The sequence below is a fragment of the Pteropus medius genome, unplaced genomic scaffold (genome assembly GCF_902729225.1).
Source record: "Pteropus medius unplaced genomic scaffold, Ma_sr-lr_union100, whole genome shotgun sequence".
Taxonomy (NCBI): Eukaryota; Metazoa; Chordata; class Mammalia; order Chiroptera; family Pteropodidae; genus Pteropus; species Pteropus medius.
The window spans coordinates 7,103,130-7,120,590 of record NW_024351543.1 but is presented as its reverse complement, the minus strand read 5'-3'; the positions used below and the strand labels follow the sequence as shown (position 1 = coordinate 7,120,590).

Below are 17,461 nucleotides of genomic sequence, written 5' to 3'. Positions count from 1 at the left end.
GTTCTCTCTTCAAGCTAGCAACAGTAAAGTGAATCCTTTCCATTCTTGGAATCTGACTTCTTTTTCTGCTATCAGCTATACAAATTGGTTTTCAGGGGTTTGTGATTAGCCTAGACCTACCATGATAATCTTCATTAACTCAGAGTCAGCTGATTATAACCTTAATTACATCTGCAGATCCCTTTTGCCAGATAATGTAACATCACAGATATAATGTCTCACATTCATAGTCTGAAGGGTTAGAGTGGAACATCTTGGAGAGCCATTTTAGGATTCTGCCTGCCACGATTTGTACGTAAGCCACCTGTCTCTGGCACAGTTGGATTGGCCAACTGGGTCGCGGATAGGCCCATGTGTTCAGTACGTTGACTGTCAGATTATGCACTTGGAAGTGAACAATTAAAGTAAAACTACTGAGCACTTGCTAAAGGTCAGATACTATATTAGTTGGGGATATCGATAAACAAGACCTATTTCTGTGGAGATTATAATCTAGTCTCAACAAGAAAAATTTTCTATGGCTGGCAGTAAAAATTTTTGATAGGACTTACCTATTAATGAATGGTGCCTGACAGAAAGTTGATGTTTAATAATTAGACGTGTAAAAAGCAAGATAAGACTCAGCAAAGGTCTTCCTGATGCTCAGGAGGGATTCAGAAACAGTCCTTGGAAAGGATTTATAACAGCCTTTCCACAATTTGGGGTCTGCTAAAATACTAGCTACCTTATCCAATTAGGTTACGATGCCTGAATCATTCCAATGTAACAAAAAGTGTGCGGTTATGGCAATGTGGAGTGATTTGGTATAAATGAATAGGTATGTTTCATTTGTGAAGAGAGATGGTGAATTGCTCTTGAAAGTTTATTTGCCTGCTGAAACAAAGTCTTGCATGTAATTGCTGCCTTAACAATTTGATTTCTTTTTTTTCTTGAAGAATAGGTTGGAGTTAGCGAAAAAGGGAAAGAAACAATATAAAAGTTCAAAGATGAGTTTGGCTCTTCCTTGGCAAGACAGAAGATAGCCATAGAAGAAACACTGATAATAATCAATTTGTAAATTTTAACATATTTGAATGCCTTCCATATTCTAGACACTGCTAATATATCACTGAGCAAAACAGATAAAAATACCTGCTCTTAAAGAGCTTATATGTAGTGAGGGGAGATAGACAATAGTAAATAAATAAATTTTGTGGTGGACTAAAAGATGATGTTCCATGCAAAAAAAAAAAAAGTATTGGAGGAATTAGGAATGGAGAGTGGAGAATGGGTTGCAAATGACTGTTTTCAGCTGATTAGAGAATATTATAATGCTCTTTTCTTTGAAAAGCTGATATAAGTACAGACTGAAATATACCAAAATGTTTAGTAATAAAAAGGAAGTTTTCAAATAAGTGATTCTCTTTTTTTAAGTTGTGATCCAAAGATACCACTTTGAAAAATGAAGCAATAATGTAACCAGTGCTACAGCAATAGTCTCTGCTTATGTGCCACACTACCTACTTAAGACTGTCTAGGAATAATGTAAACTGAGAGATTAGTCAAATGTGTGGTCTCCTTTCAAATCAAGAAAAATGAGTATTCTGCCTAGAGTAAGGTTATCTAACTGACCAACAGAATCCTGATTTTGTCGAGAGTGGCAGTGTGCCCAGCTTCCCTTGCAGCCCCAGTTAGCAGTGAGACAGTTTTGGCTAATACAACAGAAGCAGAAGACTGCTGGGGGGCATATCCGAGAAACTTTCCTCATAAAGTCATTGTTCCTTCTTTCTACCAGGAGTATGATTAGGGTGGCTAGAAATGATGAGGTTGAAGACTATTTGCCTGTGTGGTGACAAGAAGATAAAAACCACATATTAAGGATGGCTGGATCCTAGATGGAAGAAAGGAGTGGACTCTAAGTGGCATTGTGGGTTGCCATTGAGTCCCAGGCTGTATCTCCAAACTTGGTATTAAGTGAAGGCAGGGATTTTTATCTGTTCACTCAGGGATGTAACAGGAATGGTTAACCTATTTGGTTGAGTCTCTGTATTTAGGATTCTGTTCCATGCAGCTAAATGCCTCCCGTAGGTGATATGCTGTTCAAATATTTGTTCAATGAATGGAGAATATGCTACTAATAACTCATTTTCTCACTGCTTACTACAAATTAGGCACCATTCTAAGTGTTTGATGTGATTTGGGAGAAGAACTTTGGAAGATTCTAACAGGGAAAGGCTAATAGCTATGTGAAGGAACAGAAGTATGTGAAGGAAGTTGGGGAAAATTCATCTCATTTCCCTAAGAAGGAAGACTTGGCATTGATACCTTGCTCAACCAGGACCTATCCACTACTTGGTTCCTAAGGACTGGGGTCAGATCTCACTCAAATATTTTAACATGAAAATGCAGTTCTCTCTTTGCTCAGTTGTTCAACCCACATTAAATCTTTGTCTCTCCCTAATCAATCATGCCTTACGTCTCTAAGGACAAAATATTCCTTTCTGTCTGTCCATCCATTTGTCAATCCATCTAAATACTTGTCACGTGGATTAGATATCTGCCACACCAGAGCCCTTTCTAGGGAAGACTTTTTGGCCCACAACTCCTGCTGAAAGAGCAGCCCTTGCTTGGTAGCCCACTTCACACTATCCTGATTAGATCAGAGCTGGGCAACTGCCCCTCAAACTGCCAAAGCTTAAGTTGGCCAATGTTCTGTGACATGTCCTGGAACAAAAAGGTGGTCTGGACAATCATTCTTCAAGGCTTTGAACTGAGAAGTACTGAGAGAATGATGTAGTTAGCAGTGCGAGGTGAAGCTTGAAGGAGAGTGGCGATGGGATACAATTGGGGTTGTGATAGTCCAACATTCTGAGAAAGCAGGAGCTGTGAGGATGTGCACCATGAGGCAGAGAAAAGTTATAAAGAATAGAAGAGAGAATGCTGGCTAGAGCTGATGGAAGAGTGGACACAGAGATGCAGATTGGCAAGTGACACTAGCAGGGTGGTAAGCAGAGTGCAGAACACAGAGGTGGACGTTATTTAGGGCATCTTTAAAACAAGTTTCCTCTTCTCTTTCCCCTTTCGCCTTACCTTTCTCTATCCCTTTTGTTCTCTTCCCCTTCTCTTCCATTCTTCTTCCCATCTCCTTCCTAAACAATTCAGTCCAAAATCCATTAGGTAGGGACAAGGAAGGGATACTATGAACAATTGTATGCCAATAAATTAGATAATATAGATGAAATGGACAAATTATTAGAAAGACATTACCAAAACCAACTTAAGAAGAAATAGTCAATTTAAGTAGACCTATAACAAGTGAAGAGATCGAATTAGTAATCAAAAACTTCCCATGAAGAAAAGCCCATGGCTTCACTGCTGAATTCTACTAAACATTTAAAGAAGAATTAATACCAATTCTACACAAAGTCTTCCAAAAAAATAGAAAAGGGAGGAACACTTTCTGTGAGACCTAGATACCAAAACCAAACAAAAACATCACAAGAAAACAGACCAATATCTCTTATGAACATGGATACAAAAATTCCCAACAAAACACTAGCAAAAGAAATCTAGTACATAAAAAAAAATTATACACCAAGACAAGAGATTCATTCTAGGAATGCAAGGTTGGTTTATAATCTCCAAATCAATTAATGTTTAATGTAATAAACTGTATCAACAGACTAAAAAACAAAAATACATGATTATCTCAATAGGTACAGAAAATTTCTTTTGACAAAATCCAATGTCCTTTCATGATAAAAAATACTCAAGCAGCTAGAAGAGAATTTCCTCAACTTGATAAAGAGCATCTACAAAAATTCCATTGCTAACATAATACTAAATGGCAAAAAACAGGATGCTTTCTCCCTAAGATCAGGAACATGACAAGGATATCCACTCTTACAACTTCTATTTAACTTCGTACTGGAAAGGAAGAAATAAAACTCTCTCTCTTTGCAGACGGCATGATCTTGTAATATTTGAAAATCCTAAGGAATCTACCCATATACAAGTTCAGCAAGGTTGAAGAATATAAGACCGATATACAGAAATCAATTGTATTTCTAGACATATGTAGTTAGCAAGCCAAAATTAAATTAGAAAACAATGCCATTTATAATAGCATCTATGAGAATGAAATACTAGGAATATATTTAACAAAAAAAGTACAAAACTTATACTCTGAAGACTATTAAAAATTGTTCAAAGAAACTGTAGAAGATATAAGTAACTAGGAAAACATTCCATGTTCATAGATTGGAAAGTTTAATACTGTTAAGATGGCTCTACACCACAAACTGATCTACAGATTCAAAATAATCCCTATCAGAATCCTGGCTGACTTCTTTGTCAAAACTTATAAGCTAATTCTAAAATTCATAGGAAATTTCAAAGGATCCAGAAGAGAACTAAAACATTCGTGAAACAGAAGGAAAAAATTGGAGGACTCACACTTGTTGATTTTAAAACTTTCTACAAAGCAACAATAATCAAGAAAGTGTGAAACTGGCATTAGGATGGACATGTAGATTAATGGACTAGAATTGAAAGTCTAGAAATGAAATGATGTGCCTATGATCAACTGGTTTCAACAAGAGAGCCAAGACAATACAATGTAGGGAAGAATAGTCTTTTTAACAAATGGTGCTGGAACAACTAAGATAGCCATGTACAAAAGAATGAAATTGGATCCTTACCTCATGTATTTATAAAAATTAACTCAAAAGGGACTGAAGACCAAAATATAAAAGCTAAAACTGCACAACTTTTAGAAGAAAACATAGGAGTAAATCATCCTGGGCTTGGTTTTGGCAAAGGATCCTTAGATCTGACACCACAAGCAACAAAAGAGAAAACAGATATCATCAAAAATAAAAACTTTTGTTTTTTCAATGGACACCATCAAGAAGTGAAAAGACAACCACAAAATAGGAAAAAATATTTGCAAATCTGATAAGGGACTTATATCCAGAATACACAAAGAACTCTTACAGCTCAATAAAAAAAGACAAATAGCCCGATTAAAAAATAGGCAAAGGATCTGAATAGACACTTCTCCAAGGAAGGTATGCAAATAGATAACAAGCTCATGCAAAGATGCTTGACATCGTTAGTCATCAGGAAAATGCAAATCAAAACCACAATAAGATAACACTCCACACCCATTAGGATAACTAGTTTCAAAAAGTCAGGTAATAACAAAAGTTCGTGAGGATGTGTCGAAATCCAAACTCTCATAAGCTGCAGTGGAAATGTAAAATGGTGCAGCTGCCTCGGTAAACAGTCTGTAATTTCTATGAACAATTAATCATTGAATTACCATGTGAACCAGCAACTACACTCTTAGGTATATTACCCAAGAGAAATGGAAACATATGTATACACAAATACCTGTACATAAATGTTTATAGCAGCGTTGTTCATAATAGTCAAAAGGTGTAATCAACTCAAACAAAAATGTAGTATATCCATAAAATGGAATGTTATTTGGCCATAAAGCAGAATATTGGTACATGCTACAATATGGATGAAACTTGAAAACATTTTACTAAGTGAAAGAAGCCAGTTACGAAAGACCATATGATTCCATATATACGAAATGTCTAGAATAGACAAATCTATAGAGACGGAAAGTAAGTAAATTAGTGGTTGTTCAGGGGTGGTGGCATGGAGGATGATGAGGGATAATAGCTAAAGGGTATGGAGTTTGTTTTTAAGGTGATGAAAATGTCTAAAACTGGCTATAGTGATTGTTGCACACATTTTTGAATATACCAAAAATCATTGCAATGTGTATTGTAATTGGGTGAATTGTATAGTATGTAAATTATATCTCGATAAAAGTGTTAACAAAGGAAAACAGCAATTAAATGAAACACATGATTTTGGACTAGATCTTTTTGCAATAAAGGACACTTTTGGGATGACTAGGGAAATTTGAATGTTGTCTGCAGATTAGATACTAGCAAATGTATCAATGTTAATTTCTTGATTTTGATGGCTGTATTTCATTTATTCTGGAGAATATATTTTTTTCTGTAGGAAAATGCAAACTAAAGTATTTATTGGTGATGAGGAATCGCTGTAGGTAATTTACTCTCAAATGTCCGGGAAAAAGGTGTTTTTTTTTGTAACTTCTGGGTAAATTTGAGATTGTTTCAAAATATAAGTATATTTTGTAAAATACAAGATTTAAATTTGAAATGTGAGAGTGGAGATGGAATGTTGGATTCTCAGCAACCACAGGGCATTGATGGCCCACCGTGTAGCCTGCCAAGGGTGGGCGTGGGGCAGTGGTATTGCTATCCTTTAGCCAGTTTCATTAGGGCCTAATTTTCACAAGATTTCCAATTGACATCAATTTGTATGGAATTTCTATTCTAAAGTAGTAACGTTGATTTTGAAAAAAAAAAAGGTAATTAATTTAATACAACAGACAAATAGTTAAAACAATTAATTTATTTAAAAGAGAAAGTTTCTTTATTGATAGTTGCATTTATTAGCAGGAATCATTCATCGGTAGCCAAGGAAAGGATTCAGACCACTTTTAGAACATGCCACTAAAAGCCCGTCAGCTCATCGTCCCTGCTTTTGTCAGTCTGGTAACCAGTAAGTTTCAAAGGCTGATGTTGTTGAGGAAGTGCTTTGAATATTTTCAGGTGAATATAATTATTATGACCTACTCGTACCTGAAAGATAAGAAAAGAAAAAGAAAAAAGAAAAAGATTCATTCGCATGGATCTACAAGTGAAACATCTACAAACTTCTGAAGATTTCACTGAAATAAGCTTTTCTGGAACAGCATTCCTACACCAGCATTTTAGACCCTTGTTTTTCATAAATCTATCATCTTATTTTATGAGAGAAAGGGCAGGCTAAAGCCATGGCAAGAGGCGTAGGGCCTAGGTTTATTTTATTTTATATTTTCCTATAATCTGGACACAAATGAAAGTCCAGAGTTGCACTTCACTTTCAAAGATGCATAGAGCAAGAAGAAAACAAGTGACAGCCCTTCTGACTCCCAAATTGGGACACTTTATTTGCCACATGGTTTAAGAAAGGAGAGGAAACTCAGAATTGTCCTAGGAAATTCGAGATTGTGGTTCGCATATCTACATTAGAACCTACTTTATAAATATTCACTGGTAGGACAGAACAGGGCCCAGAGAACGGGCAGTCTGGTCTCTCTTCTAAAGCAAAAGGACCTTGCTGGGAAGTCATGGATATGAAGATCGAAATGGTAGTTTGGGTATGAATCGCGGACCTAGAAAATCATGGTAAGAATTTCCACTATTGTTCTTGGTTGAGACAATAAAAGTTTTGTCTTCGAATAATATTTATTGTGCTCTGATGTCCCTTCCTGACCTAATTTTAACAAATGCCATTTATCAAATATTTACTATGAGTTTGACACTCTGATGAGCATCTTGTAAACCTATTATATTTACTTCTTATTATGGGCCTGAAGAAAGGTGGGGCAATGACAGTTTAACAGAGGTAGAAGCAGATTAAGAGATTAAATAATTGTCCATAGATCTCTCAGCTAATAAGTGACAGAGCCAAAAGTGAAATCCAGGCTCCAATATCTATGTTTTTTTCATTGTATGATGTAACCTTGTAAAAGCATTTATTCTGTGTTTGGAACAGAGCACCAGCCTCTGCATACATTATCAGAGGTGGCGCAGCCAACAGTGAAGCGTCAGAGTACCTGGGTTCAAATCCTGACTCTGCTTTTATAGTTGTGTGATCTTTGTTAGTTACCTCACCTCCCTGGGACTCAATCGGCTCATCTGTAACAAGGGAAATGGGCATACTTATGGCGCAGATTTGTTGAGAGGATTAAATACATGCCCGGCTCTTAGAACAGTACCTGGCACATTTTTAAGTGCTCAGTAGATTTCTAGTTCATTTATTCCACACAATACCCTGTGGAGTAGGTTATTATCTGCATTGTGGAAATAAGGGAATGAAGGCCCAGAGAAGATGAGGAGCTGCCATCACACAGGTTTTCACAAGTGGAACAAGTCAAACAAGGGTTCCGACCGAAGACTGTCAACACCAAAGCCTGCAATCCTTCCTTTTTACCACCTGCCTCTGGATAGGTACTTGAGAAAGAGCAGAGACGGTCCCATCACTGGCAAGAGCTTAAATCTAGAGAATGGCTCAGAGCAAAGGGAATGACAGCTAGACCAACAGGAAGTACTGAGGGAGCTGGGATCAGTGGCTATGATCCAGTAGCAGAAGGAAGGAGATGGAGGGAGGAAGGGTTGGAGGGGGAGAAAAGGGAAGGGGAAGGAAGAAAAAGGAAGAGAAGGGAAGGGAAGAGACTGTGGTTAAGACTGGGCAGGTGATCTTAATGGAAGAAATTTTCAAGATAGTTTTCTGATGAGCTTTTTAAGAAGTCCATGAGCTAATTAATATGTGAAAGTTATACACATGGGCGAATCATAAATTATTAAAATAATGATCCCAATTTTAATGGAACGTTTCTAACCTTTGAACAAAATCACCTTTTAATTGGAAAACGTTCTTTCCTAGCTACGAAGACAGCAGACTGAGAAAGGAGGAAACAACGCCATTGCTTTCTGAGCACAAGGCAGGCTCTCCTCCATGGACCCCGCCCCAGCACCTGGCATTTTTTAGAAGTGCATATATGGTAGAACTGGGCTAATCCATTTACACAACCCAGTATCGTAATTTTCTCATGCTGAGCTGGTTAGCACCACTTATTTATTTATTTATTTTTGCTAAAAATAATTTATATCTTAAGTAGTTAGTTGTTTGTTAAAGAGAAATTAGCCAGACTGTGCCTTGGTCAAACAATTCAGTAAAGATTAAGTACAACAGACGTTTGAATGTCCGTTGTTATTATTTATTAAATCAGAATTATCGTCTTCTCAGTACAAAAGGATGAAAGCAGCCCCCAAATATCTATGGTTGACTTGTTAAATAGGTTCTCCCTCTACAACTATACAAGTTTTTTCTTAAATTAGAACTGGATCAATGTATCATTTAAATTTTTGACGTAGGTATAAAATTAATTTAAAATATTTTTAATGCTCCACTGCATTAAACTATACTTACAGTGCTACAAGTTGAATGCATTTATTTGATTTGTAAAAATGATTTAAATTGTATTAATCAAAATGTTATATAAAGGGAAAAAGTGATTTAAATTATTTTCCCAACTGATTCAAATTATTCCTTAAATCCACTTAATTTAGACATGTAGAAACATAAAACTTTGAAGTAGAATAACCTTCAAGAAAGCATCTGGTCCAGCCCAGGCCTTCAAGCTCCCCCTTCACATAAGAAACAGCCACAGTCACAACCTAAACATAATCTGAGGTTTTATGAAATCTTTTTCTATAAAATTTCTGGAAATTAAGAATCATTAGAAGAAGGCTTTCTAAATTAACGAGAAAAAGATATAAATATAATATCATCTGCTAAATTTGAGAGTCTACCACTTGGGAAGTACGCTAGATAGACATCTTAATTTAGGACAAGGACAAGGAACAAATTATATGGTAGAGGTGACAGTTCGGAATGTCACATAATGTGACAAATGTAATGTCTTAGTGCCAAAGTGGATGTTGAACTCTAACCTTAAGGTAGTAATTTGTTCCAGCAACCACTTGAGTTTTGTATTCTACAACTTCAAATTCTTCATAAGTCTCATTTGTTTTTTCTTCAAGCTGCGGTTTAACCTTAAGAAAAGAAAAGAAGAAACAAATTATCAAAGCTATAATAGACTCCATTTATGTGATTTACAAATCTTGGGACCTTATATTCTTTAAAGTGCTCAAAGATAATAACGAGATCTATGAGCTGTTTTCAGTTTTTCAAAGAAAACACCTATCTTTAATAAGTTTTCATGAGCTAACTAAAATATTAAATTTTGTTGTTTTAGGCTGATTTATAATCAACTCAGTGTGATAAATGGTAATATGGCTATATGGTAATGTTTTGACTGGTAGAGAGCAATAATTACTACTTCATTAAAAATTTCCTATTTTGAAATAATTTCAGACCCAAAATTGCAGAAATAATATCATATATCTCAACACCCTTAATCACATCTGCAAGTCCCTTTGCAAGTAGGGTAACATATTTATAGACTTCAGGGATTAGGATGTGGATGTCTTCGGAGGGCCACATTCTGTCCACCACAGAGGGATATAAGCATAGATGCCAGCATTCTTGAACCAAGGATAAGAAGGGAGTGGGGAATCTCAAATTCAATATGTAAACTTAGGAATCCACTGGTTTTCAGTAGGTCCTTTGTTCCTGCTCTCAACTGGGCCTAATATGCCAGTGTGTATTATGGTCTCTGACTTAATTTCTGCTAAGAGTAAAGCTCCACTCTCTGCCCTGGTGGAAGACAGGTAATATAGCTTGTCTTTCCAAGTGGAGGATAGTGAGAGAGAAGAATCTGGGGGCAGTCTTGACTGTCCTCATACAACTCTCCCATCAATTCTCCTGGTTTTAGCCCCTTATCTCTCATCTTCCTAAGTTTCTGGCGTTGCTAGTGCTTGAGTCATTTTGGAGTTCTGCAGCCTAAATCTGCTGGCTTCTGGCTCAGACATTCCCCTCTGTGGCTGAGGCTCTGTCCAGATGGCTCAGTCATTTCCCAAAGTTCATCTGTTTCCCAGCTTCCACGTTTTGTTGATATCTCTGATGTGGTGTTTGCCTATCTCCTGTTGTCTTTATATCTGTGGGTTTGCACCCTGCTCCCCCGCAAATCCTTTCCTATCATTTAGAGGGAAAAGAACATATATGTGAGTGTTTGATACACCTTGTTTATTGGGAAGTCGTGGGCCTGCCCCGATCTTCAGCGAAGCCTTTTACGTGCATATACAGCTTCAGGGAGGCCATTCAGTCCTTCCCATCAGTGCGCAGATATTTCGAATCCTTTTTTATTGGTGCCTCAGTTTGGGTACCAGAACTGTTCTCAAAGACATAGACATTTACAAAGTAGGCATTCTCAGACCTCATCGAGGGGCCAGCACTTTATGGACCACCACCCATTTCTCCTGCACAATTGTCCCTTGGAATCCTCAGGAGACTGGTTCCAGGACCCCCTGCAGACACCCAAATTTGCGGATACTCAATTCCCTTATATAAACTGGCATGGTACAAAATTTGCATATAACCTATTTTTGCATGTGTGCTACAGAAGGGTTTGCGTACACATAGTTCATTCATGTGAGTTTGGCATAGGGTTTGACATGTGGCATATTTAAGTCTTGCTTTTTGAAACATTCTGGGATTTGTTTTTCCTGAAAATTTTTCATCTACAGTTGGTTGAATCCACAGATGCGAAATCTGTGGATATGGAGAGATTACTGTACTTATAACCTGTAGCCTCGCTCCCCCACTTCCAGTAAAACAGATTTGTATTATTCTAATGTTGGATTCTATGAACATGGGGTGATGAGATTTAAGCCGAGGAGCAGGAAAAGGGACAGCATAGGAAGAAGCAGCCAGTGAAACTTTAAGTTTCAGAAGGCAGACTGATGCTGAAAGACCCCCCAACATGGGTGCTAGGAGGGTGAAGGCCAGCTGGGAGTGGTGGTCAAGAGCCTGGTGGTAAATAGACAGACCTTGAGCTGAACACGGTTGGTGCTCACCTTCCTCAGCTTGCCATGTGTGGAGGTGGCTGAAGCGCTGGAAGAAACCATGTAGGTTTATTTCTTGGGCCCCAGCCGGGGGAAGGATGCTACCAGGGAGGAGCGCCTGGTAGAATACATTAACCCTAGAGCTGCTCAAGCATTTCTTATGGCTGCCGAGCATGACTCTTGTTGAGCTGTTAGGCTGTTAGTTCTCTTGGATCTGAGGATTCCATCCATGCTGCACCACACACCCAGGTATTTCCCCTCTCTGTAATCATTCTGCAGATTCATTTGGACTATGTGTAATTTAGGAAAGAATGGATAGAAAGATACTGGTGGCTACCTGGATAGGCCATATTTTGAGAAGTTTTACAGAGTTAGAAAGGAGAGTTTGGGTAGCAGTATGGAAGTACAGTAGGGCTAAAGAGGTGACCTGTGGACATTTGTCATCTATGTTTTGAGGCAGAGGGAAGTCATCCTGTGTAAGAACACCCTGATTGACTTATCCCCTGCTAAGTGCCATCACTCCTTGCACACCGTACAAGGAGTGCAAGGAGTGATGGCACTTAGCAGGGGATAAGTCAATCAGGGTGTTCTTACACAGGATGACTGCAGTCTTCTAAGAGAGGAACTGAGACACTGGCTGGAGGGGCCGTGGGGATGAAAAAGACTGAAAAACTGAGGTGAGAGAGGGGTTTCTAGAAAAGGAGCTCTATGGGTTTTCTAGAAAAGGACCAACAGGATAAGATTGAAAGGATATTCTGGCAGCCTCAGGTCCTATTGTGGTTGTTTGCTGGCATGAATTCACAGATTTATAATGGGTGAGTTTTGCATCTTCCTTGAGCAAAATTTTCTGAACCTGGAGCAGAAGCTGAGGAGGAAGTGGTGGCAGTGGGAGCGATCTCTATTTGAGGATTGTTATGCCAGAACTCATGGGGTCATGGAAATCTGGGGTGGAGGAATGTAGGGATCTATGCGTCACAGGTCCAGTTTGGATGAGTGATCCAGTGGGCCTATGCGTGTTCTCATGAAATTGGGAGGGTGAGTGCCTGAAGGATTCTGGTGTGGTTGAATGGCAGGTTCTCTGGGTGTGGAGCAGTGGGAGAGGTGACTGATGAGGAGGCTGCAGGCAGAGAGTAGAACACAAATTTGTGCGTGAATGAGAGCCATGACATGCTAGGGTGTGTCCCTAATAGTATGTGGATGGTGCGTTTGCGTGGTGTCCGGGCAGACAAAAATCATGATCTGTGCATATGCCAGGAATGGTATTCATAAATCAGGGTTTGACTTAGGTGTGTGTGTGTGTGTGTGTGTGTGTGTACGCACACCTGTGCATGTGTAGTGATAGATCTTATTTATAAAAATAATTATTGAAATAACATATCTTTTCTGTATATAAGCATAATCAGAATTCTCATCCAACATGTTTGTTTTTTTTTTTTTAATAAATGATTTAAGATAATAGTCGACAATAATGGTCCAGAAGCTTTTGTTGGTAGGGCTATTCATTTGGTCCTTAATTACATACATTATGGCTTTTCATGAATGGGGCCATATATAGCTCTTTCTTTCCTTTTATGTATCTCTTATCTCCAGTCTACTTTGTAAACTTTCATGAGGGCAGAGACTATCTAAATACCTTCTCTCCTATAGCAATTCACATAGTACTGTGTACATAATCAATGTTTTCTGAATGAAGAGACTAGGGTTGTCTTCTCATGACAACTTGTCCCCAAATAGGAAAGAAGACAGAAGAGGGATATGGCAAAGATGCTCAACTAATACAGAAAATCTCGGGAGAGGAAGTTTCTTCTAGGTGTACTTTGGACCCAAGTACCATTAGCATCCTTTAGTACAGGATCTCACAATTATCATCCAGTCTCTGTTATCTTCAGAATGAGGAACCTTTTCTTCTGCCTGCAAAGCGTTCAAGTCTTCTCAACCCCAAGCCCTTTGTTTAATCTTCTTCTCTTTCTGACCTCATTCAACATCCCTCTTTCATTTTGATATCAAATTCCTTGAACCTGAAGTTATCGTTTTTCTTTAATGCTTTTCCCTCTCTGCGCAATGGCCTCCCCTCTCCAATCCTTCTCTCCCTAACAACATTCTTCCTTCAGTTGGCATCACACTAAGAAGCTCTCTGTAAGGACAGGTAAAACTGATAAACATCAGCTCCTCCAAGAATACTTGCATTTTAACAGGTGACTTTTCAAAATAAAAATCCATAAATAAATAAATAAATAAAAAGAATATAACCATAAGGTAAATGACAGATAGTAGTGGTCTTTCCTGAGACTCCCTCAGATCATACCAGGTATGTGATTACCAACACCTACCCAATTCCTGACCCTGCCTGGGGACCTAACTAATTCTATAATCTTGGAGAAGGTGTTGATTAAATTTCCTTACCTAAAATTGCTTATGGTAATACCTGCCTTCTGGGGTAGTTTGTGGGGACATAAATGATACAGTTGATGTGACCTTGGTTTCTAAACTGTAGAGTGCTTTCTAAATTGACTATTCCTCTACCTTCTAACACTTCATTGGGGATTGTTCCCCAAGGCTCCCTCTTGTGAGAGAGGGAAGATAAATGATAATTGGGAGTTTAACACCAGAACAGCTGCACTACCACATAGTAATTATTCACTTGAAAGGAAGGAAGTTTGACAAACAATCTCTAATGTCCTAAACCTATGATTATGAAAAAGTACTTAATTGGAGATTGTTTTAAGTGTTCCAGATAGCTTGACTTCCCTAGGTGGACTATACACTCCTCGAGGGCAGGGGCCACGTCTTTGTCTTTATGTATCTTCTACATTTAATATACTGTTGGGCATCTAAGGGATATTCAAGAAAGGATTCATTGATATTCATTTCTCGTATTGATTTAAATCTGAAGATGGCTGCTTGCACAGAGAAGGCAAGTTTGCCACCTGGTAATCTCTCTCACCCCACATACTTCTCCATATTCTTGCCACCGTATAGTGGAAAAGGCAGGTGGTCAAAAATCTGGAGATAGGCTAGTTTCTTAACCAGATAGTTATTAACCTCTTCGAATCTCAGTTTTATCATCCGAAAAATGGGCACGATGCCTTTCCTCTCTGCTCCTGGGGTTATAAAGATCAAATGAGAGGTTGAATGGAGGACAAGGTTTTTAAAACTGCAAAGCAACTTTCTGGGGTGAAGTAGCTGCTGTAAATACCTAGCTCTCATTCTACTTCTCAGAAAGGATTGGAGCCTGAGATGAGCAGCAAGAAACACAATTTCAAATTAAGTTTGTAATTTAAGATGTGACTCACAGATGGGTGTTAATAACAACACAAGGTTTTTTGATAACTTCTTATTTTAAAAAAATCCTTGCTCACCAAGATATAGGCTTTTTAAAAAATCATTAAAAATTTTTGCACCCTCAATTTTTCAAACCTCTGTTATTGCCCCTCCACTCCACCCCCTGGAGAGTCCCAGGGGGATTTTCCAGGGTCAGGGATGATTTCTGGTAATAGTTTGCAGTAAGCAACTGTGATGCCTCACCAATGCATATTTCTTTCTTGTTTTCAAGTCATTTTTATGGAAATTATTTCATTTAGTCCTTACCGTTCTGAGATCGGTAGGGCAAGAGGTGTTATATTCATTTTGCAAATGAAATTGAGAAATTTTTTTGCAGCACTCTGAGTTTAGAAAGCCCATCTCCCACAGGCCTCTTAGGATTTCATGTATATCTGGTCCTACAGGCAAATGAGGTCATGGACAGCAGCATGGGCCTCACCTCCCAGGTGGTTAGAATTGCAGAATATCAGGCCCACCCAGACCTACTGGGTCAGAATATATATTTAACAGTTCCAGTTCCCTTCCCTGCCCTCCCCCCACCTCCTCCCCGGCAAGGCACTGACTGATTCACCTCTCATAGTTAGATTTCTGTCACCACATATTTGACTCTCTTTACCTCGTCTACCTCCCCCCTCCCCACTACCATCTGGTAACCAATAGTCTATTGTTCATGACCATGAGTCTCTGTTTGTCTGTCCTGTTCGTTTGGTATTTATTTTTTAAAAGAACTCTTGGAAGGGAAATATTCAGCCCCAAAGACTGAGTAGTAGAATTCCAGGCATCTAATCTCTTAGAGAGCTTCCCAGTGCCCTAACATAGAGAATCCCATCTCTTCCACTTACACAAGAAGCTGATCCTGTTTGCAAACAGTGTCATAGAATGAAGTTACAGAGAGAAAAAGCAAGAAGGAATGATATAAGAAAATAGAAAATGATACAAACCTAAAATAGTAATTGAAATGTATTTTCTTTTCATTAAATATGGAATATAATAAATTTTTATTATTTAGGTGATAGCTAATCAAACAACATTTAGAAAAAAATGTTTTAATTTGCTTAAAACATTAAGGGTTCTATTTTCACCATAATAAATTTTGTAGTCATCATCGACTATGTCACTTCCCTTTTCTACTAGTTTAATCATCTCTTAAACACTAAAAGACAAACATTTTCTATTTAGTCAGATTTGTAGGAAGTTTGTAAGTGAATTGACTTTACAATGTTGTTCTTCATTCAACCCATTAAAAATAATTTCCCTGCAGCGCATTTGAAATCTAGTTTGTCAAATTGTTAACAACTTCAGACTTTAATTTCATGCTGGCTCCACTTGCTGAGATTAGAAAAGTTTCACCAGAAACTGAATTAGGAATCCTAGAATCAATCATACATTGTAAAAGCTTCAGAGATGCTCCAATAAATTCTTTTACGAATGGGGAAACTGAGACTCAGAGAAGGGATGTGACTTGCTCAAGATCACTCTCACAGTTGGGATTATTAGAGGTTACATCTAAAAAGACTTTTAGTTTTAAGAAAGGCTGAACAAAGCTACACATTTCCCAGTATTCTGGTTTTCATGTTCACACACACACAACACAGGGCCAACCTAGGAACTAAGATTTTGGATCAACCTTTTTTGCGGGGTGCATTGACTCACCTCATTAGCAATCTCCTGGATTTCTGGAGTGGCAGGTTTGGCTTCAGTTAAACCTCCAGGCATCATTTTGGCTAATTGCTCCTTTGCTGGGCAGGATACTGGAACTGAAGTGATCAGGTTAGCGTGGAGACTCCAGTTTTTAAAGAGGATGTTACAAGCTCCGCCCATAAAATATTTTATTTTTCACAAGGAGCAAAAAGGCACAGGGAAAAAGACATGAGGCGAGTCTTCCTGCTTCCTCAGTGGAATAGCTAACAGGAGTTTGGAGGAGTGAGGGACCGGGGATGAGCAAAGGGGTCAGCAGGAGTCAAACTTCCCTGAGTTCTCTTTGGCAGTGGTTTCATCCTGTTGCATCTGAAGTGTGAAATCTGAAGCCACAGCCAGTGTTTCTCAATGTTTTGAAACCTCTCACACAAAATTTTATTTTTAAGGAGTATTTATTAGTAATGTCAAGGCTGATTGTTTACAACTTGCTTGACTTTATAAGGTAAAAGGGTCTACCTGGAGAACTGTGTGGATATTTGTATTTTACTTTCATTTACATTTCTAGAACTGTTTAAAGTACAGGAAAACAGCAAAGAATAAAACAACAAACACCTATATTCCTATCACTCAAAATTAAAACCTTCAATATTTTGTCATATTTGCTTTCTATCTTTTCTTTTGTGGTTGTTTTTAAGAAATAAAATATTACAGACCCCATGCCTACTCCCACCCCACCTTGCTGTCCACAGAGGAAACTACATTGTGAGTTTTGTCTCCTTCTAGTCTGTTTTATGCTTAGTGTGTTTTTAAAAATCTACCTAAATTGTATGTTAAACATTTATTCTATATTATGCTTTTTTCTATTTAACACGTTTTTGAGTCATTCTGTGTTGATACAC

The 17,461-nt window shown here is 38.1% G+C and overlaps 1 protein-coding gene across 1 annotated transcript; it reads right to left on the bottom strand.

Moving 5' to 3' along the window:
- Positions 1 to 6,459: 6,459 nt before the first annotated feature.
- On the bottom strand, positions 6,460 to 16,837 carry CSTA (cystatin A). The gene is made up of 3 exons (XM_039842993.1): positions 16,578 to 16,837; positions 9,591 to 9,692; positions 6,460 to 6,671 (listed from the first exon to the last, which is right to left on the bottom strand). Exons 1-3 carry the CDS (start codon positions 16,743 to 16,745, stop codon positions 6,543 to 6,545), a joined length of 399 nt encoding a protein of 132 aa, XP_039698927.1. The 5' UTR covers positions 16,746 to 16,837; the 3' UTR covers positions 6,460 to 6,542.
- Between the last annotated feature and the right edge of the window lie 624 nt (positions 16,838 to 17,461).